Here is a 22,083-nt window from a genome sequence, read left to right as displayed (position 1 = left end):
TAAGACTCATATCAATGGGGCACTTTGGGACAGCAGAAGTGGGGCAAGAGGGTAGAGTAGGAAGCCGTCAAGAATAGGGACATGATGTTGGGTATGTCAAACGCAAACCTCTTCTAGCCTGAGTCACCTATTAGCTTCAGAGAAGTAGTGTGAGGCTTGTAACCCTGACAGAACCGATCGACTGGTAGAGAACTGTCCCCTGCTTTGAGGCACTGTCCCCCCCCACAGAGGTGTGCTCTTCCTCACTGATGCCTTAGCAAGCACGACTTGTACATTTTCGTATCTGGCTGGCTTCTACTGCATGGCACGTTTTCAAAATTTGGCTCAGGAAAAGTGGACTCATTTCCCACCTTTCCTTTTTGTTCTCTCAGAGCCAGGCCTCCTTTGACCCTGCAGACATGTTGGTGCTGGGACGCGGGGGTGCAGGGTCTACACTGAGGCTGAGAGGCTGAAAAGTGCAGGTGGGGGCCGCGTCCGCAGGGAGCCTCCCTTGGGATATTTTCAGTCAGGCGAGTGACCTGAGGCAGGGTCTGGGACAGAGAAAAGACTGCATGGTAGACAGGCTGCCCCTCCTGAGACATCACCCACCTTTTGTCCAAAGTAGAGCTTGGTGAAGGTGAAGGTCCTCAGGTAGACGCTCTTCTCCCGGATCTTGGGCTCGAGTTTCTCCCGGAACTTGTTTTCCATGATCATGCTCAGGTAGGGCCAGGTCTGACAGATGATCTGTGGCAACAAGAGGAGGCTCTTGGGGGTCAGGTCTGTTTCCCCCACCCAAGACCCAGGGCTGCCCGGGACAACCCGACCCAGGGGTGGGGGCCCGTGGCCCTTACGATGCAGCACCCACAGGCCTGCCTGCCCAGCCATCGCCCCCCCCATCTGTCCATGTGTCCATCAAACATTGCATAACTACAGCAGTGGTTCTCACACGTGCCCAGGCAGTGGGACCCCAAGATTTGGTGCTGTTTTGCAGAGCACCATGAAATAGTCACTAAACTTAGTATTATGAAACTTCTGGTTCTGCGCTAAAACAGAAGCTATCAGAGTCGACACTGTGCTATAATCAAGGAGTAGCAGGTGCCAGAGGCTTAAGGAAAAGAAATCACAGAAAACAAAGTTAGACTGTTTCCTGCGGATTTAACTTATTCTAGCAATCAGAAAAGGCCGCCTTTGGCTGATCTCTGCAGCAGAGTGACTCATGGCCCAGGTCTGGGAAGCAAGGGGCAGAGGGTGTGGGGGGTGGGGTGGGGGAGGTGAAGGGGGAGGGCTCCAGGGAGGAGTGGGGAGGGTGCCAGGGAGGAGTGGGGAGGGTGCCAGGGAGGGGTAGGAAAGGAGCAGCAGTGGCAGACATGTTCTTTCTGGGCCAAGGGCTTCGCCCCCCTCCTCCTCCTGGACGTGGGTCATAGTTCACCGATACACCTTGGGCTCCCCAGACCCATCATCAGAAGAGGCTGAGGCAGTGAGGTTTCAGGGCCCTACTGCCCCCATCTCTCTCAAGGGCCCTCTCAGGGCTGGACCCAGCTTCCTGACTCACTGCTTTGTGGTCTTGAGCACAAAGCTCTTCGGGACACACGTGGTGCCCCAGTGTGTGGTCTGTCTACACAGCTGTCTCCCCATCCATGCCCTGAGCTGAGGGCAGGAGGCTCATCGCACCGGTCACACATTCCCAGCACCTTGTGTGGGGCTGTGTGTGTCAATGCAAGAAAGAAGGATGGAACACACGAGGGCACCCGTGAACTAACGGACACACAGGCAGGAAGAACACAGTCTGTCCCAGGGGCCCTGGGCCCTGCATTAATCCACAGAAATCCTTGGAAAGGAGCAGTCCACTTCCTCCAACTTCTGCCTGCAGGCTGGGAACAGTTTTTGATCCACATTGGCAATGACATTTCTGGTAACACGAGACTATCAGCCTTGGCTCAAAAACCATCAGGAAGTCCTTCTTTATACCTAAAGTCATTCCTGCTACAGGCTGTTCTAACGAGAACAGAGGCAAGGAGTGTATTAGAAAAAGTCCCGAATCAGGATACTTGAAGGGGTGGGAAGATACTCAAGTCTCCACATCTAGGAGACAGGTTTGGGCTGATCAGGCAGGGGCCAGACTCTGTTCCTCATCTGTAAGAAAGGGCCAGACCAGGAGTCACAGAGCCGGGCCCTCCCTGAGGCCTCGTCAGCAGGGCCCGAGGGAGCTCCCCCCAGGATCTAACAGCAGTCATTCCGATGGTGACAGTGTTCCTGACGGCCCCGGCACTGTGGGGCTTTCATTACCTCATGAATCCTCACAACCTCACCAGGCAGGGACCATAATTATTCCCATTGCTCAGATGAGGGAACGGCTCTGAGAGGTGGCGGATGTGGGCTGCCCACCAGGTGAAGGGCCGAAGCGGTGGTGGGATACCGCCCTCCTCTCCCTAGGAAGCCCCGACCTTGGCCTCCTGCAGGGCCGCATTTTTCTCTATCCTTCCCTGTATTTTCTAATATTTCTGCTACCGCCGTGCACTAATTTCACGCTGAAAGAAGGTGTGTGTTTGTTTTTTAAAGAAAGTCATTGGTAACGAGAAGAACCCTGAGGGTAGGAAGGGGGAGCGGGCAAGGTTACTGCCAGCAGGCCTTTGTCCGTGGCCACCTCGCCCGCATCCAGTGTGGGGTCACTGAGCCCAAGAGGCCAGCCCCGCCAGGCCCACCTCAGCCTTACCTTGTTGGCCCACTCGACCCGCTCCACATCCGGGAAGTGGATCTAAGGAACAGAAGCCCCGAGGGCAAGTTAGACTCAGCGCCGGGCCGCCCCTGGAGACCCAGCCGCACGCAGCCTGGGGTTCCCGCTCCCACCCCACGCGCGCCTCCCCGCCCCCTCAGCGCCCGCTGGCCACCGGCCAGCAGACCCAGCCAGCCCTGCCCCGGGGCGCGCAGTCCGCAGGGGCAGGCGGCAAGCCGCCAGACTGCACCAACGTGCGCCCCGGGCGGTTCCGGGCAGACAGCTCCCCCACCCCGACTGCGCCCGGCCGCCCTCAGGCTGGAAGGGCGGGGCTGGAACCCCCTCGTTTGCTTATGCAAATAAGCCCCGCCTTCCCGGTGGAAACGCAGAACCCCCACCCGGCCCGCTCAGGGTACCACCCATACCACCCGACTTTGCTCCTTGCCACTTCCATCCTCCGTATTCTTTTAATGACACAAGTAATCGTGGCCTCTGGAGAAAAATTAGAAAATGTGGGTGAGCAAAAGGAAAGACATTTCATCAGAGAATGCTGAGTGGCAACCACCGTTAACAGGTGGATCCATCTTCTTCCAGCCTCTTACAAAAACAAGGATGTGTAGTTTTCAGAAATTGAGGTGTTTGGTAGTCTGCTTTTTCCACTTAGGAACGAATAGGACTGTGTTGATTCCTAAGGTAATGATTGCCAATTTGAAAGGCTGAAAAGGGGATCATGCTGTTTTCATAGGCAACTGGGGAATGGGAGCACCCCTCCCCAGCAGGCCAGATCCTGGGGTCACATAGGGGAGCTTCCTTCAGGTCACAGCCCCCAGCCCTGGGTTGGTGTGTGTGTGGGGGGGGGTTATCCCCAGGAGAAGTGACAATCCTATTGGCTACCCTTTGCATGACCGGATTCTGAGGGTTCTTAACCCCTTCCTTGCCAGAGTCTCAGTCTCCGCCAGTGTCTGCTGAGCTTCTCATAGACCCCCAGCCCAGCCCCAGGGTTTTCAGGGACAAACAGGGAAGACTGTACTGGTGCCTGACACAAAACCTGATCAGTAAAATGGTAGCAATGGTCACCTCTGTCGCCAGGTCCTCAGAGCACAAGGCCAACTCAGGATCAGATTCATGGTGGGTGTAGGACTCCCAAGGTCAGGAGAGGAAACATGTCCATGCAGTTCACACATCTAGTGCACGCCAGGCCTTGGGTTTGCTCTGGGGGTGCCCTGAAGGCCCAAATGTAGACCCTGGCCTAGAACACTATGCCCAGGAGTATAGAGTAATTTAATTCTTTTAGGAGTTTTCCTTTTTTTTTTTTAAAGGTTTATTGGGGGGGAGGGGCAAATGGAGGTGGGGGAAGAGAGAATCCCAGGCAGACTTCCCACTGAGTGTGGAACCCAATGTGGGGCTCCATCTCATGATCCTGAGATCATGACCTGAGCTGAAATCAAGAGTCAGTGGCTTAACCGACTGAGACACCCAGGCGCCCATTAGGAGCAGTTTTTAACAGCCTTGAGAAGTCAGAGAAGCCCAGTGCTTCTGGGACTCCCGGAACATCAAGCCCTTCTCCCAGCCTCAGTTTCCCCAGTTCTGGACGGTGATCCATACTAACTTGAAGAAGCATCTAATATTCCCAGGTGCTAAAGGAAAATCACTGCCTGGCTCCCAAGGGGGTCTGGCCCAGTCCTTAGGAACAGAAGAGAATGATGGGAAAGGAATCTTGGGGGAAGTGGGCAGGAACTAGGGCCAGCCCATCCAGTTCAGCTGGGGAGAAGCAGCCTATTCACCATACATTCCCTGCTGCTGCCCTGGGTCAGGTCCCAGGCTGGTACCACACAAATGGAGGGTGAGACCCTTTCATTGCCCCCTATCACACCACCCAGCACTAAAGTAACAACTCCTCCATATGGGGCTGAAACCGACATCCCCATTCCTCTTTGATTGCTCCATTCATCACCATCTTTGACTTCACTTCTTCCAGGCAGCCTTTCCTGATCTCTCAAGTCAGAGATAGATGTCCCTATTAGGTGTCTGCTGGTTCTCCATCGCAACATTTAATACACCTCATTAGAGCTGCTGGGTCTTACTGCCTGCCTCCTTACTAGACTGGAAGCTCTAGTGGGCTGACTCAGACTTGTTCCCCATTAGTGCCTGTCCCTGGCATATGAATATCTTAATAAATATTTGTGGAATGAATGAATGCATAAATGAATGCAAGCTTCTTGCCTACCAACAGGTCTTAGGCTGGTAAAGGAAGCAGGCAATTAAGAGACCATTCCAGTACAGGATCAGTGCCAAGGTGTGGGGAGTGGGACCCTCACAAAGGAGAAAGGTGGGTGATAGCTGGCCTTTCCCTGGCACCTTTGCTCTTCTTCTGCCCAAGCCTACTGGCTGGACCCCTTCCTCTCCTCCTTCCATCCCAACCACTGTGCTCCCATCCTGCCCTGGGGCACACCTGATGTGTATTCCCTTCCACCTCCTACCCCCGCCTCTCCAGGAGAGGACCCAGGGGAGGTTCGGCACCCCTGTGAGCTGAGTTCTGATCTCCTGAACCCTGGAAAAGTGATCCAGCCTGGCAGGTCCAACCCTGGCCACACTTGGGAGCCAGTCAAAGATTCCTGAGCTGCCTTTCACACCTACTGAATCAGAGTGTTTCCGGGTGGGGCCTTGCAATTTATTTTTAACAAGCTCCTGGCATGATTCTGGAGTTCCATCAGGGTTGGTTGTGAGGTATCAATGACCAGCCCACCCCTTGCAATAGAGTGACCCACACTCACCCTGACCGTGTAGGTAGCAGCGAGTGTCCAGGGCCTGCACTGTTTTCATGGTCTCTTGGCTAGCCACACTTGTGTTTGAGGCTCCTTGCTAAGAGATTCCTCTAGAGAACAAGTCTGAATGCCCTGATGAGAGCAGCAATTCAGGCCAAGAAAATAAAGAACCATCAAGTCACCCTATTCTGCTTTAGGCACCCTGCTGGCTCTCCTCTGCCTAAATCTCAGCACCTGTCATGACTCCCCAGTGAGCCAAATCAAGAGCCAGGCCACCGTCTCTGTGACTGCCCCAGAGTAAGTCCTGGACCACGGAATGACATCAGAGAGACAGACACTTAGGGAACAACTACTCAGCCCCGATGCTCCCTCAGTTTGATGGAGACAAAGGAGTTGTCATTTTTTTTCCATTATAATTGGCCTTTAAAAAAAAATCTTTCCCTACTCCAAAATCTCAAAGTTATTCCATGTTTTTATCTGTTGACTTTATATTTTAGCTTTGCACTTAGGTCTTCAATCTGTCTGAAATTGTTTATAGTGGGTAAGATAGGCATATACTTTCATTTCTCTCCAGACTCCCACTAAGGCAATTTTCTAATATCATATACAAAAAAAAAAAAAAAAAAAAAAAAAAATTTCCATCCTTCCTCCTGACTTGTGAAGCGACTTTCCTCATATGTCAGCTTCTCATGTCTAGTGTGTTTCTGGACTTGGCATTGAACTCAGTGGTCTGACTGCCTGTTTCCTGCCAGTACCCCCACTGTTCTAATCACTATGGCTTTGCAGCATGACCCAAGGTAGGTGATTCCTCTCTGTTTGCTTTTATTTTTCAAACCAATTTAGCTAATAGTGGTTATTTATGCGTCCATATGAATTTTAGAGTCTTGGCCATCTTCCCCGCAAAGATCCTCCTGGGATTTTGATTGTTATACTTTTAGTTTATACATGTGTGGGAGAATGGATAGCTTTACAATATTAAGTTTTGCATCCATGAACAGAATATTTCCCTTTATTAATTCACCTTTGGTTGCATTCACATTTAAAATCATAAACCTTTTCTATAAAAATCCCGTACTTTTTTTGTTGTTGTTGTTAGATTACTTTGTGGGTTTTACAGTTATTAAAAATGGTATTTCATTTTATGGGTAACTTTGTTGGAATTTGTTGTTGGTTCTAACTGTTCATTAATTCTCATAGGTTATTTATATATACTTCTAATCTCCAATAAGTTTTTTCTTATCCTTATCCTTCTTGTTTCTCTTAAGTTTGTCTTCATTGGCCCAGCCCTCTCGTACTACACCAGGCAGTGGTGATGACAGCGAGCAGGTCTATCTGGTTCCTGACATCAAATGGAAGTTTTTCCATGAGGCATGATTTGCACTGTAGATTTTTAGAGGACAGCCTCTATCTGATTGAGGAAGTTCTCTTCAATAGCTACATTTCCAAGAGCTTTCATTGTAAATGGCTTATTGAAGTATATTCAACACTTTTTAAAATCTACTGAGATAATCGTGTTATTTCTCCCTTTGGTCCATTAAGGTGGCCAACTTAACTGATTTCTTTATAAAACAAAACCATCTCTAGTTCTTGGGATAAGCCCCATTTGAAGCAATACACTTAGTTAGCCTGATATCTCATTTAGGTTTTATATACTCACGATTCAAAGTGATACCTACAATTTTTGTTCTTGTACAATCCATACCTAGTTTTGGTATAAAGATTTTTACAATAAATTAGAACACTAGTGGGACAGCTTTTCCGTGTCCTCCTATTCTCTGAAACAACCTGTAAATAATAGGAATTATCTGATCAGTGAAGTTTAGGGTCTCTTACCTATAAAAGCCATCGTAGCCTCAGGCCTTTTGGAGTGGGAAATTACCTTTTCTCTCTTCAGTGGTTAATAGTGTGTATTCAAGGTCTACTTATCTCTTATTGTGGTAATCTGGGCATTTGTATTTTTCTAGAAATGTATCGTTCATCTAGGTTTTCAAATGTATTGATATATATATTTGGTTATAATATTTTTACTTTTAATCTGCTTTATCTGTAGTTATTTCTGCCTTTTTCATCCCAGATTTTATTTTCATCTTTTTCTATTTATTAATAGATCAAGCTTGACAAAGGTTTTGCCCATTGTACTAATCTTTTCAGAGAACTAGCTTTACTTGTTAATAATTTTCTTTCCCCTTTACCTTTACATTAAAATCTTTGTTCATTTTCACCCTTAAATGTATTATTTCTTTCCCTGTTTCTTTGATCTAAATCTGTTGTCCTTTTACATTCTTAGAGTTGAAGAATTTATTTTCAGTTTTTGGTTTATGAGAAATTCAAATTTATAAATTCCCCTGTGATTTTTGGCATTGTATTTTCATCACTATTCAGCTCCTGGACTTTTCATAATTACCATTATGACTACCTTTTAAACAATGATTTTTTTTTTTAAGATTTTATTTATTTATTTGAGAGAGAGAGAGACAGTGAGAAAGGGAACACAAGCAGGGGGAGTGGGAGAAGGAGAAGCAGGCCTCCTGCTGAGAAGGGAGCCCGATGCGGGGCTCAATCCCAGGACCCTGGGATCATGACCTGAGCCGAAGGCAGACGCTTAACGACTGAGCCACCCAGGCGCCCCTAAACAATGATTTTTTAATAGTAATATTTTTAAATATTTAGACATGTGAGATTTCTAAGGCTATTTATTGTTTTCTGACTCCATTTCTTTATGGTCTGCATAGTCTGTAGGATGGCAATCCATTGGAATATACTGATAATTCCTTTGTGGCCTAGTGCACGATTAATTTCTGTGACTGTTCCATATATGATCAAGTTATTAATCATGTCCTTTTAAAAAAATATCATGCCCTTTGGCTATTCTTTATCCTTGTTTCCTCTTGATTTATCATTTTCAGAGAAGAATGTATTAGAATTTCCAAGCCCAGCTGTTGATTTATCTACTTCTCCATGCAGTTCCATCGGGTTGTTGGTTTACATTTCAAGTTTATTTTATGCAGTACATACATCTCCATGATTGTTATATTACCTTTTTTAATTACTGTTTCTTTTATGATATAACATCCTGGTCTTTAGGATATATCCAAGTTACATTCTATTTTGTCTAATATGAAAATTGCCATTCTCGCTTACTTTTGTTTCAAGGTTGCCCAGTTGTATCTTTTTCCACCCTATTTTCCACCTTTTTCAGTTCATGTTATCTCATGTCACTTAAAACTCACCTTAATCCTTTATCAGCCCCATTGTACAGATGAGGAAAGTAAGGTTCAGAAAGGTTGCTCACAGTCACCAGGTATGGAGTGCCAGAGCTGAGACAGAGACCCAGGTCTGTCTCACCACCAAGTCTGTACTTCTCCACTGCACCCCTCTCACTCCTCTTTTTTTTTTTTAATATTTTATTTATTTGAGAGAGAGAGCACAAGCAGGGTGAAGAGAGAGAAGCAGACTCCCCACTGGGCAGGGAGCCGGATGCAGGACTCGATCCTGGGACTCTGGGATCATGACCTGAGCCGAAGGCAGACACTTAACCCACTGAGCCACCCAGGTGCCCCCCTCTTACTCCTCTTAAGAAAACCTTACATACTACTAGGTTTTCCTCTTTTACAGAAAGTCTAGTTTAGCAGAGGATTGCCCTCAAGGGACCTGAGTCTTCACTGGTAGACCATGCTTTATAGTTTATAAAGGACATTCTGCAGATACTTTCATTTCATCCTCCTAATACTCCATAAAGTACACAGCAAAGCCACAGTCATCCTCATTTTACAGATGAGGAGAGGCTCAGAGACAAGTTGGTACTTGCCCTGATCACCCAGGTGACCAGAACTCACATTTCACCTGCATATAATTTGAGCCCAGTCTTAAACCTTTTTCTCCCCACCTCCTGCACTTGAACTGTCAGCCTGTGAAGTCCATATCTTAGTGTCTTAGTATTCCTCGTGCATTTAAAATTTCAGCTCTGTCAGCCTCGGTTTTCTCATCCACAAGATGGGTACAATGCTGCCAATTTCAGAAAGTCCCTGAGATGAGTAAATGAGACAATGCATGTGAGGTGCCTGGTACCCTCCCTGGCTCAGGGTAAATACTCCAGAAGCGGTGACTGTTGTTGGCAGTTGTATAGACACTGGAAGTGCACTCTGGCACCTCTGTCCTCAGGTACATGCCAAGAACAATGCCACCTGGGCTATGTGTCCAGCTCTGTCTGACCCAAAGTCCCAGAAATTCTCTACGGGATCTCCAGGTGCCTGCGGCTCCGCGCTTTGGGAAACCACAGAGAAGGGAGAACAGAAAACGAGGAGAGGGGAACACAGTGAAGGTGGCTGAGGCTGAAGGAGAAGGACCCCAGTTGAGTGTTGTTTTCCCAGCCTCTGGTGATTGGCTGAGGGGTGCGCCCCGCCCCTGTGAGGCGCCTGCGTGAAACCGCCGAATGTGGGGCGGGGGGGGGGGGGGGTGCTCCACAGTGAGGCGTGGCAGAGGGACCCAATCAGAGCCTCTGTGCATGTCTTTCCTCAGTAGGTAGACGAGGGGAAGGCAGAAAGACTGGAGGGCCACGGAGACTGAGTCCTAAAGTCACTGAACTTTTGTCCCAATACCTCACAAGGCTGGGGGTCCCCGAGACCAGCCAGCAGGGAGACACCCACACCTCCTGGCAATGCAAAGGGCCATTCTCAGGCCGGGGGTCTCAACCTTTTGTCTACAAGACCCACCTGGAGAGCTCCTTAAAACGTGGGTTCTTGGTAAGGGCCCTCAGAGATTTTGATTCAGGAACCTGAAGCCTTTGGGCAGGGGGCCGGAAACGAGCTCCCAGGTCGTTCTGATCATGGTGGTGGAGAGTGTGGGAGAGTGAGAGCTCAGGGCTCCCTAGGCGGGAGGACCGGCTCAGGCCCTGTTAGAAGGGGATTCCTCCGCCCTCTGGGGCTCCTGACTAGGGCTCCAAAGTCACTGTCTGTGTCTCCAGCTGTCACTCCTGAGAGAATACTGCTTTGTCATCCAATTCTTACCAGCAGCTTATGGACCTCGATCTTTTACAAAGGGAGTTAGTTAACTTTTGTGCCACAAAGAGCAAGGGGAGGCAAGAGCCAGCAGATGAAAAACACCGTATTATGAGTCTGCCTGGCTTTGGGCGCTGCCGCTGCCCCTAAAATGTGAGCCACTCCCACCCCCAGCTGCTTTCTATAGCCGGGCAGCAGGAGTAGGAAGCGCTCCTGGGGGGGGGGGGGGGGGGGGGGGGGGGGAGAAGGGAGGCGGGAGAAGCAGGGTCTGGTCCTGAGCCGCCCTCTGCAGCCTCAGGTGTCTCCTGCCTGAGGAAGTGGGGCTGCAATGCCTCCGCTGGCCGGGTCTACAATCAGGAGAGGATGAATGCGAATCTCCTCTCAACGGAGACACATTCAGAGCTCTAGCACGGTTCATCCCCCAGAGCATGAACGGTACCCTGATGTATGACAGGGGTGAGCACTTCCCCAAAGCAGGCCTGGAAAATCTCAAAGTTGCCCGGGCCCATGGTCAAGTCACCAGGACCCCGGATGCCTGCCCTTCCCCCTGCAGTGGCCCTCAGGGAAGCTTAAAAAGATGGGGGCCCTGGCCAGCCCCTGAGGCCTCCCTAATGCTAACTCACCTCTTCTGCTGTTAGTGTGCTTGGGCCCACGCCTCCCAGGCAGAGTGTGCTCCTAGTTTAATGACAGCAGTTTTTCGGCAGTGGAGGTAATGAGAGCTCAGAGAAGAGAGACAGCCTGTAAAGCAAACTCAAGTCTAAGTCAGAATTCCAGGCTCACAGAGGCCACCACAAGGGCGCTGCACATCAGTGCTTCACCTCTAGGTGTCGTGTGCTTTATTTCTTAAACCCTTTAGGAAAAATGATCCCACAGCAGCGAGAGAATGGAGCCAGGGTGATGGGCGGCAGCCATCAGCGCCGGAGCCCAGGCAGGGCCCACAGATGGGCTGGGGGCCCGGGCAGCAGCTTTGGGCCACCAGACCCTCTCAGGAGGCAGAGGGATCGGACTTAAAGGACCTGCCTGCCACCAGGCCAACCTGGCTCACTCCCTGTCCCAGGGATGGTGGCTCCTCCCATGGGAGCAACCTTGAACACACACACAGACGCAGAGAGGTACAGAGAAGGTCTGTCTCTTTGTACCCCAAAGACCTGAGACTCGCGCCCTCAGAACTACACAGACACACGTCCACACAAGGACACGCCCTCTTTGCTGGGAAAAAAGCCTCATGGTTCTTCTCTGCACCAGTGGGCATATCCTTACACTCACACACCGGCAGACTCAAAACTGATGCTGCCAACTCCCTCCCACGCTCAGAGAAGAGAGGAGCCCCCGCATTCCGGGTGTCCCCCAGGGAGGTCCTACACAGGGAGGCCCCGTGGCTCCGGTCTTTCAAGATAGGCCCCTGCCCCGTGGTGCCTATTCGGTGCTTCCGCCTCTACTAGAAAACGGCCCCTCATTTCATACACTTTTCCCTGGTGAAGCACAGCCTTTGACCCATTTTCTCTCTGTTCTTGAGAGGTAAACATTTGACCATAAAAACTGCTTCTAAATCTGCCCACCATTCTGCTTAAAATTACCCGGCCAAAAGTTGCTTTAAAGGAAAACATTAGGGGCGCCTGGGTGGCTCAGTTGGTTAAGCGTCTGCCTTCGGCTCAGGTCATGATCCTGGAGTCCCGGGATCGAGTCCCGCATCGGGCTCCCTGCTCGGCAGAGAGTCTGCTTCTCCCTCTCCCACTCCCCGTTTGTGTTCCCTCTCTCGCTGTGTCTTTCTCTGTCAAATAAATAAAATCTTCAAGAAAATAAATAAAGAAAGAAAGAAAAACATTATCTTGCCAACTTGGAATTCGTCTAATGCTGTTCTAAAATCCATAGACTCTTTAACAATACACCCAGCCTGCAGACTGGCCTAAGTCAACTGGACCCAGTAGGAGGAGGACACCGTGCAGATAAAACTGCAGAGGCAGGGCTCCTGGGTGGCTCAGTTGCTTAAGCGACTGCCTTCGGCTCAGGTCATGATCCTGGAGTCCCGGGATCGAGTCCCGCATCGGGCTCCCTGCTCAGCGGGGAGTCTGCTTCTCCCTCTGACCCTCCCCCCTCTCATGTGCTCTCTCTCTCTCATTCTCTCTGTCTCAAATAAATAAATAAAATCTTTAAAAAAAAAAAATCCTGCTTATTGGGTGCCTGGGTGGCTCAGTTGGTTGAGCGACTGCCTTCGGCTCAGGTCATGATCCTGGAGTCCCTGGATCGAGTCCCGCATCGGGCTCCCTGCTCGGCGGGGAGTCTGCTTCTCCCTCTGACCCTCCCCCCTCTCATGTACTCTCTCTCATTCTCTCTCTCTCAAATAAATAAATAAAATCTTTAAAAAACCCAAAACTGCAGAGGCAGTCACTGGGGACAAGAATACCAGTGCCAGGAGCCTGTCCCCCTTTGCTGAGGAACGAGGGCTTGGAGAACAGAGGGGCTGCCCTGAGCCGTGCACAGAGGCGTTTTTTTCATGGAGACCTGAGGGTAATGGTGAGTCACCAGAGAGTTCAGACAGTTAGGTTTGCTAATGCCCCAGGGTTAAAAAACGTATTTTTTGCTTATCAAACTAGTATAGGCATTCCTCAGAGATACTGCAGGTTTGGTTCTAGATCATTGTGATGAAGTGAATGTTACAATAAAACGAGTCAAATGAATTTTTCAGTTTCCCGTATAAAAGCTATGTTTACACTACACTGTAGTCTATTAAGTGTGCAAGAGTATGTTTAAAAAATGTACATACCTTAATTAAAAAATACTTTATTGCTAAAAAATGCTAACCATCCCCTGAGCTTTCAGGGAGTCATACTCACTAATCACAGATCACCAAATATAATAATGATGAAAAAGTATGAAACACTGCAAGGATAACCAAAATGTGACACAGGGACATAAAGTGAGCAAATGCTATTGGGAAAATGCACTGATAGACTTGCTCAATGCAGGGTTGCCACAAACCTTCCATTTGTTTAAAAAAAAAAAGGGGGGGCAGCAATTATCTGCAAAGTGTAATAGAATGACATATGCCTTAAAAGACCAAAAAACGGGGGCACCTGGGTGGCCTTCAGCTCAGGTCATGATCTCAGGGTCCTGGGATCAGGTCCCGCATCGGGCTCCCTGCTCGGCGGGAAGCCTGCTTCTCCCTCTCCCACTGCCCCTGCCTGTGTTCCTTCTCTCACTGTCTCTCTCTCTGTCAAATAAATAAATAAAAATCTTTAAAAAAAAAAAAAAAGACCAAAAAATGTAATCCTCGATGCTGATGAGGCCACAGTGAAGTGGGAATGAGAATCTTTAAGGTGTTCCTAAGCTTTTTTTTTTTTTTAAGATTTTATTTATTTGGGAGAAAGAGAGAGCATGAGCATGAGCAGGGAGAGGGGCAGAGGGAGAAGCAGCAGGCTCCCCACTGAGCAGGGAGCTCGATGCAGGGCTCAATTCCAGGACCCTGGAGCTGAAGGCAGATGCTTAACCGACTGAGCCATCCAGGCGCCCCCAGGTGTTCCGAAGCTTTGACATGAGTTAAACATGTAGGAATCCATGGTAAGGAACTTGAGAAACATGGACTAAGAATACCGCAGCACTCACTATAGCGCCTGTGGGCCAGACTTTTCCTGAGAGCCTACTATGCACTGGGCACCGAGCCAGGAACTGAGGGCACAGACGTGAGCAGGAAACACACCCTCGCCCTAGAAGAACGTTCAGTTGGGAGGAAAAGTCAGGAAAATTGGCAGGTGCAAGTCCAGAAAGGAAGTGGGGTGACACAGGCTCCGGGTGCTGTGGGGACCCGAGGAGTAGGATCTGGGGGTGGGGGGGGGGCGCTGGGCTTGGACTTGAAGGAAAGGTCGAGGGAGCCAGGCTGGCAGGTCAGAGGGAGAAAATCCAGACAGACCTAGGACACGCCGCCCGCCTCAGCTAGCCACATGAGGACGACATGCTGGGAAATAATAATCAATGCTAGAAATGGTTCAGCAGCACAAGGTACGTATGAAGGATATCATGATCCTTAGGCATGTGTTTTGGAGAATGTTGGCAATATCATGTTAAGAACAAGAAAAAAATAGGAAAAAGAAAAAAGGGTACAAGTATTTTTAAAAACTGCTTTCATACACCCTCCACACAAAAGAAGTACACACAGAACACTGTTCTGGGTGGAGGGACTGTAAACACTTGTTCTAGTCCTTTTAGGCCATTTCCAAATATTCTACAATGGGAATACTTTCACTTTTATAACCGGAAAAACCAGATTTTTAACCAATTTATAACCAACGACCTAAAAAAGTAAACATAACAAGGGTAAAAGAATGGAGTGGGTGACTCCAAGGTTTTGAAACATCCCATGTCCCTAAGAAGCCCCCTGGCTCTTTACTCTGAGCGTCTGGAGGACTCCTGGCACGCTGCCATGGGGCTTCTTGGGCAGACGCGGCCACCCCGCCTCCAGCTGTGACTCCCTGTGTGGCCTGAGGGGGTGAACTCTCATTCCCTTGGCTTGAAAGGCAGGGGAAAGAGAACGGGGCTTTCCCCTTTACTAGTCCCCACTGGGGCAGAATATTTTCCCTCTTCACTATTTGCAGGAAAGGAGGAGGAAGAGAGAAAGCACTTTCCTCAAGCACGTGTGAATATGTTGGAGCTTTAAGCTCTAGGTTTCCCTCAATTAAAAACCCCTGGAAGTCTCCCAGGAGGAGTAACTCTGAATCGAGGGGTGGGAGGGTCAGGAAGGGGGCAGGGAAGCCTAGGTCCCAGTCCCCTGCTCCTCTGTGTAGCTGGGTTGTGGCCTTCAGGGGACAGCATACAGCCCCCAGCAGTCCCCACCCCCTCCCCCGGAGTGACTGGGGACATTCCCACTGAAGTGCCAGCTCAACCTGCTGTCAAGACCGGGCTAGGAGGCCAATGGAAGCTGGTGGCCAGCTCTCCACACTTCCCTGCCTATGGGACAGGGGGCCACTATGGAAGAGGACAATGGTTGTCGCCTGCCTTGGCCCTGAGCCTTATCCACCACGTGACCTCCCCATTACTAAGGCCCTCAGGTACTTGGCTTGGAGAAAAGGTTGCTGTGGACACTTTTTTTTTTTAAGATTTTATTTGACAGAGAGAGGCACAGCGAGAGAAGGAACACAAGCAGGGGGAGTGGGAAAGGGAGAGGGAGAAGCAGGCTTCCCGCGGAGCAGGGAGCCCGACGCGGGGCTCGATCCCAGGACCCTGGGACCATGACCTGAGCTGAAGGCAGATGCTTAACGACTGAGCCACCCAGGCGCCCCGCTGTGGACACTTCCGTTGCAGAAAAATTCAGCCCCTTGTACCTAAAGCAAGAAGGTTAACTGCCTTGCTAAATCTGTTGTATTCTAAAGCTCTTACTTTTTCTGTTAAACCACTGTATCATGTGAGTTTGGGTATCCTAAATTGCTGTCCCAAAATCTGCTCGCCCAGAAGGAGATTATGAGCTCAAGTGACCAAACCTGCCCAGAGTCCCCCTGGAGACTCTACCCCCTACCACAGCCAGCAACACCAAAGTGTCACTTCGTGGGACCCTTCCAGCCTGGATTAGCTCCCCTCCCCCAGGCTTTCTCGGAGCCTTGCACGGCCACCTCGTAGGACTGATCACACTGAATCAGGAAAGGCGGTTCTAGCAGGTCTGACTCCCCATCTAGACCAGGGATTCCTTTCGGGCGGGGACCATGTGTCACTCATATCATCGGCCAGCCTGCAGCACTGGGTCTGACACATTGCAGAGATGTTTGCTGACTGAGTATAGCAATGAACACACGGATGCCTAAGATCCCTGCGCTGGGCCTGGAGGGGCGGACGCCCACATTCTGTCCCTCTTCTTGCCCAATCCTGGCCCAAGACAGGATCAGTCCATGAAGCATCACTAAGATGCGGGGCAGAGACCCAAGGGGCATGACTAAAACATGCTGTGCCTCTTCCTTCCCGAGGACAAGCCTGACTCCAAGCCATACGCATGACCTCACACGGCTGCAGCGACCTCACAAGCAAGAAGTCCCCTCACTCCAAGCAGATGTTTAAGACCAGGTCCCACGGCACGGGCTCTGAGAATTGAGCTAATGGGAGTGGCCAGCCCAGCTCAGAGCTGTCATTGCAGTTACTTCCTCTAATTAACAAAAGTGTCAGTACGGGACAGATCAGGAGAGCCTGGGCCCTGACAGACTACTGCTCCACCCACAGAAGGAATGTCAAACTCAGCCCCAGGAAAGCAATGTACTCAACCCTGGTCCTCCACCTGAATGCTGGCAGGGAGGCTTGGAGGGGACCATCCCAGGGACACCGCTGGGAGCCCAGGAGTGCTCCCTGCTTTGTGTGAACAGTTCACTTCTCCCTGGTGCTTGCCTAGCTGATTACTCCAAGGTGCACCCAGTTAGATGACAGGTAGGCAAGAAATGCTGCTGAACAGGGTCCTGTGGGCCCGCGGCACTACAGAAAAGCCAACTTGGGACCGACTCATGATGGCAGACCAAAAGCTAAAATGACTCCACAGAGCATCTCCTAAAGCCTTGCCATTTTCAGAGGGGAATCAGGGACCCAGGGAGCACAGGGGCCCTTCTCAAGGTCCACCCCCTTCTGCCGTGACTGAGCATCAGACTCTAAGTCCATACCTGCCACCACATCACATAAGCCCCCACCCCCAGCCCAGCAGATACAGGGGGTTAATTGTCCCCAACAAAGCTGCCAACTGATTGCTATCAGCTGGTGGGAGAGCAAGCCCGGCTGGAGCTGGAGCCACAGACAGACCTGTTTGCTGGCAAGACCCTTGGTGATGAGTGTCATACTGGGGAAAGGTAGCGTTGGGAGGCCTGGGAGACTGAGAACCCAGCCCCCTGAGCGCGCCCCCGCCTCCTCTCTGCGGACAGCTCTGCAGCCACGGCCGCCACCGCCTGCAGAACCGACCCTGCCAGGCCTGTGGTGAGATGGGACGGCGGAGCTGGGGTTTCTCCAGCTGGGCGGCGGCAAGGACTCCACTTTCGGCCCTGTGCTGTCCCCAGTCCCCAGCCCCGGCAGGGTGGGCTCATGGAAGAGGCTCTTCATTCCTTGAAAAATAGACTAAAAACTGTGTGCAAGATCTATATAAAAGTCTATCACAAACCATTCACACACACACACACACACACACACACAACATTTGCACGTGAACAGCGAGTGGCAGTGGCTCCTTGCTCAGAGCACGAGCAGTGGAGGCAGCGTGGCCCGCTCTCTCCAAGTGGCCAGGCCAAGTTCACACGGCGGGAGAATCCACAGCTTCTATGCTCCTGACCCCTTTTAAAGCAGAGGCATCCTTTCCTCCAGCTAGCTCTTGCACGGAAGGGAACCAGAGGAGGGGCAGGGCTGTGTGAGGTTTGACCAGAAACAACCGCGTTTCACAGGTGGGGACACTGAGGCCCAGCGAGGGAAAGGACTCTCTAAGATCACCTGGGGGCAGCAGGTTGGAGCAATGTGTTGAGAAGGAGCCTTGGCTTCATTGAGAAGTAGCCATGGCCACCATGGCCTGGCAGGGGAGGCTCGTTCCAGCTCAGCCTGGCCTGGGCCTCCACCCCCTCACGGGGGCTTGGTGCAAAGTAGAACAAGCTGCCCTTTCCAAGCAGCACGCGGACTGTGTTCCCCACATCCCCCTCACTGGGTGCTGCCGTGCAAGGGACGACTTGTGGGACTGTGCCTGAGTGTGGTAGCCAAGACCCTCAACTCTTCTTCAACCCCTGCCCCAACTATGGGTTTGCAATCTGTTATTTTGTAAAAATATTTGAGGCCAAAGGAGGTCATAAGTCATCGACCCCACTTCCTTGCAAGGAAATCAGTTCTCAAAACAGGGAAATAGGCATGCTGCAAGGCCCATGTATAGGGATAAAGACACCCATGCTCTAAAGTCGTGGGCAAGGGGCACACTGCCCCCGCCATACCCAGAGCCACGGCTCCGAATGTGTTCCTCAGAAGACAGGGACAAGACAGGAGAATATTCAAACAAGTAGCTTCCAGGTTTTCTGCATCATCCCCAGGCTTGGCAACTTCACGAGGCAGGGCGAAAAGCCCACACTTGCATCTAGTTACTCACTCTACACAGGCGTTCCCACCACCAATCTCCCAGACCTGCTTCTCATTCTGGATGCCCAGCTCCCCAGATCAGAAAACAGTCTGGAAGATTCCTGGATCCCTCCCTCACACTAATCTAGAGGCCACCAAGTCCCCAGAGTCCCACTCTTGCACATCTCTCGTCCCTCTCCTCCAACCCCGCTACCATCATCTTGGCTTAAATCAATTTCTCATCCGGTTTCTCTTCTCCAGCTTCGTTCCTCCCCCCACGCTGCTTTTTACAGGGTCTTTCCAAAGCCTTCCACAGGCTCCTTGTGGCCTTCAGAATTAGGCCCAACCTCCATCAAGCCCGCCTCAGTGTGGTCCCTGTCCACCAGCTCCTACTACACACTTCAGCCAAACCGAACCAAAGCACGTGGGCTCCCTTGTATACTGGCCATGCTGTGCTCGAAAGCCACCTCCAGCTTGGAATGCTCTTTGCAGCACCACTGCCTCAACCCAAAAGGCAATCCAGGCCCGGCCCACCAGCCAGGAGAGTCTGGAGAATGCAAGCTGAGGCCAGGCCCCTCCCAGAACTCTGGCAAGGAAGAGGGAGGCTATGGCCTGGGGACAATCTGCTATGGAAATCAAGTGGGATGTCCTTCACTCCACACTTTTGACCCTTGGCTGGACTCTGTCCAGACTCCTATCTCTGGCTTCTCTGAGACCTCCATGGTAATTACCTATATGCATCTACTTCCTGCCCCAGACTACCCTCTTGGTAGGAGAGACACCATCACCTTCCTCTGTGTGTCCCTATGCCCAGCCGGGTCAGGCCTGGGGTCTGTTTTATGAGGTGAGATAGCTTCTTGTGTTGTCTTACCCATCAGGCTGAGCTCCCTGTTGGCTAGTTTCACATTGCTTCTGGTGTTTATGTGCATGGGGGCAGGTGGTGGTGGTTGGGGCATGTCAAAGCTCCTACAGGATCTGATCCTTGCCTCAATTTCAGAAACACTGCCTTTTGCACACAACTAAGTGTCTAGAGGTGTTCCCTAATCCAAGAAAGGGCAGAAAGGGAGGCCTGTCCCTTGGTGAGGGCTTACAAGCTCACCCTCATGGACTGAAGCCACCACGGGGTCCCAACAGAGGTCTGACAGGCATCCAAAACTCCTTCAACAATGAGCAAGGAGTGTGGATAGGTCCAGGCCTGCTCTCTGGATCCAGATCTTTCAGGATCACAAGCCCCCAAAGAATAATCAGGATAACCAAGTTTGGGAGATAGGCCCCAAATACTGTTCCCATGGCTGCTACCCTAGGAAAATGGTCACTGTGCTTTTTTATTGTGCACCCTTAGCAGAAGGTTTGGGCCCCCTCATCCTCAATATGTGTAAACCAATTTACAAAACTGTACTGTCAATCCATATATTAAATATCAGTGTTACGAAGTGAACCATATTCCCCAAACTGGTATGTTGAAATCCTAACCCCCAGTACCCCAGAATGTGACTGTTTTTAGAAACAGGGCCTTTAAATAGGTGATTAAGTTAAAATAAGGTCATTAGGATGGGCCCTAACCCAATCTGACTGGTGACCTTATAAAAGGGGGAAATTTGGACACAGATTATCTACAGAGGGAAGACCATATGAAGACATGGTGGAGACAGCCATCTACAAACCAAAGAGAAGCCTCAGAAGAAGCAAACCGTGCTGACACCTTGATCTTGATGAACTTCTGTTGTCTGTCTGTGGTATTTTGTTATAGCAACCACAGCAAACTAATATAGTAAGGCTTAATTTCTCTCTTGTTTTAAAGATAAATATAAACAGGCCTTTCTAATATGTTCCTCGCACATCTCGTTTTGCTGGCTACTGTCAGGGTGGGTCTGAATTTTAGAATAAAGGCCCCAGGCTAGAGGAAATGAGGGGTCTGGTGGCTTCTGGTCATCTCTCCCTGGGGGCCTGAGTGTATCTGGAAGAATCAGAGAAGCACCCAGAAGTGTAGTTTTGCCACAGACCAGACCAAAGCTTGGACCCAATGCCCCTGTTGCTGGTGTTTCCCAAATTCACCCAGGTGCCTCAGTCCCACCTGGGAGTTGTAAGGTGGGCTCAGAACTTGTTTTTGTTAAGTGGGCCAGGTGATTCTCAGGATCGGAAGCATTTGTGAAACCCTAGTCCAGGCCATTCCACACCAGGAGATGGGTCTGTAGTTGTGGAGTGTGAATGTGTGAATGTGTCTGGGCACGTCTGAGCATCCCTACCAGGCAAAGGGAGGGAGAGAAGCTGGTGACCCAGCCTCCCACCCCATCCCTTCAATCCCGGCCCCCTCGTGGCCCTCCTCTGTCTGTCCGGACCTCTGCTGAGGCAACTAGTCTGCAGTTTCTGTCATTGCTGCATTTGCGGATCAATTTTGCACCCAGCGTTCTTTCTTTGAATCAGCAGGCGGGTGGAAGAAAGGCCTTCTGCTTCCCTCCTGAGTAACTTTGCAAAGTCCCAGACGCCCTTGTTTTTTTTTCCTGGGTGTGGCCCGCCCGTGACTTTTCTCCCAGGCTCTGGGCCCTTAAGTAAAACCTAAGTCACGCCCCCCCAACCTCGGACGGGCGGTGGGGAGGAGACTGAGGGACGCCGCGGCCAGGGGTCTGTGCTCCCGGCTTGGTGGGGCATCAGGTGTGCGGATCGCGGAGCTGCCGCCTCCAGCTCCCCGGCCGACCGCAGGTTCTTTCCAAACCTCTAAGAGCATCCACCCCACCTCCGACCTCCGCCCGGCTCGGCCCAGCTCACCCAGGCCGGCAGGTGCTGGTCCCGCAGCTCGCGGCTAATGAACTGGCGTTCGTTGTCTAGGAATTCGAAGGCGGCCGCCAGGCGCCCAAGCTTCCCGCGGCGGTTCCTGCGCCACCACATCCACAGCACAGCGCCGAGCAGCAGCCAGGTTATGCTGAGCCTCAGGTAGCCGGCCAGGTAGACGGGAGCCAGGTAGAACAGCACTCGCGCCACGAAGGTGTAGAGCTCGGGCAGCAGCTGGCTGGACAGGCGCGGCTCGGGACTGGGTGCGCGCTGGCTTCTCGGGGCACCAGGGGCGCCGGGGGCGCAGGGCTCCTCCGCTTGCATCTCGTCGCCGCCGTGTTGCCCTTTCCCAGAGCTTCACCCGAGCCCAGGTCCACGCGCCCCGACACCCGGGCACATCGGTCCGCCAAGTGCGAGAAGCCGGGCACCGCGCCGCCCCTGCCCTGCGGGACTCGCCCGTGCGGTCTGGGCGCTCAGCTGTAGGAACGCCTAGCACTGGGGCGTGGGGTCTGCAGACGCCGTGCTCCGCTGCAGCGCTCTTCTCGCGGCCAGGCTCGCCGCTGCCGACGTCTCCGCCCCCCAGGGGCGGGCCCGGGGGCGGGGCCAGGCCGTGGGCGGGGCGGCTGCGGGGTTTCTGCCGAGGAACCAGCGGGCGTGGGTGCCCTTCGACCCAACGTCGCGCGCAGGCGTCAGAGGAGGGCGCAGTTGCAACGCCCGGGTAGAGCCCTAGTTGAGTAGGTGTCGCCCCGGGCGGTGTATGACTCACCGGGGCATGTGGACAAATGGCTTGTCATGGATAAACATCACATAAAACCTG

General features: G+C 51.4%; 1 protein-coding gene across 2 annotated transcripts in view; it reads right to left on the bottom strand.

Annotated features, from left to right (window-relative positions):
- ESYT3 (extended synaptotagmin 3) overlaps window positions 1-21,805 on the bottom strand; it is a 50,475-nt gene extending 28,670 nt beyond the window's left edge. For both annotated transcript variants that reach the window (XM_034995653.1, XM_034995652.1), the window contains exons 1-3: window positions 21,264-21,805; window positions 2,693-2,734; window positions 589-723 (exon numbers count right to left, since the gene is read on the bottom strand). In XM_034995653.1, coding sequence (XP_034851544.1) covers window positions 589-723; window positions 2,693-2,734; window positions 21,264-21,590 — 504 coding nt within the window. In that variant the 5' untranslated portion in view covers window positions 21,591-21,805. The remainder of the gene's footprint in view (window positions 1-588; window positions 724-2,692; window positions 2,735-21,263) is intronic.
- Window positions 21,806-22,083: the final 278 nt, after the last annotated feature.

Source organism: Mirounga leonina, unplaced genomic scaffold, assembly GCF_011800145.1.
Source record: "Mirounga leonina isolate KUSES-001 unplaced genomic scaffold, KU_Mleo_1.0 Mir_115, whole genome shotgun sequence".
Classification (NCBI taxonomy): domain Eukaryota; kingdom Metazoa; phylum Chordata; class Mammalia; order Carnivora; family Phocidae; genus Mirounga; species Mirounga leonina.
Note: the sequence above shows the minus strand (reverse complement) of the source record. Positions and strands in the feature narration are given on the sequence as shown.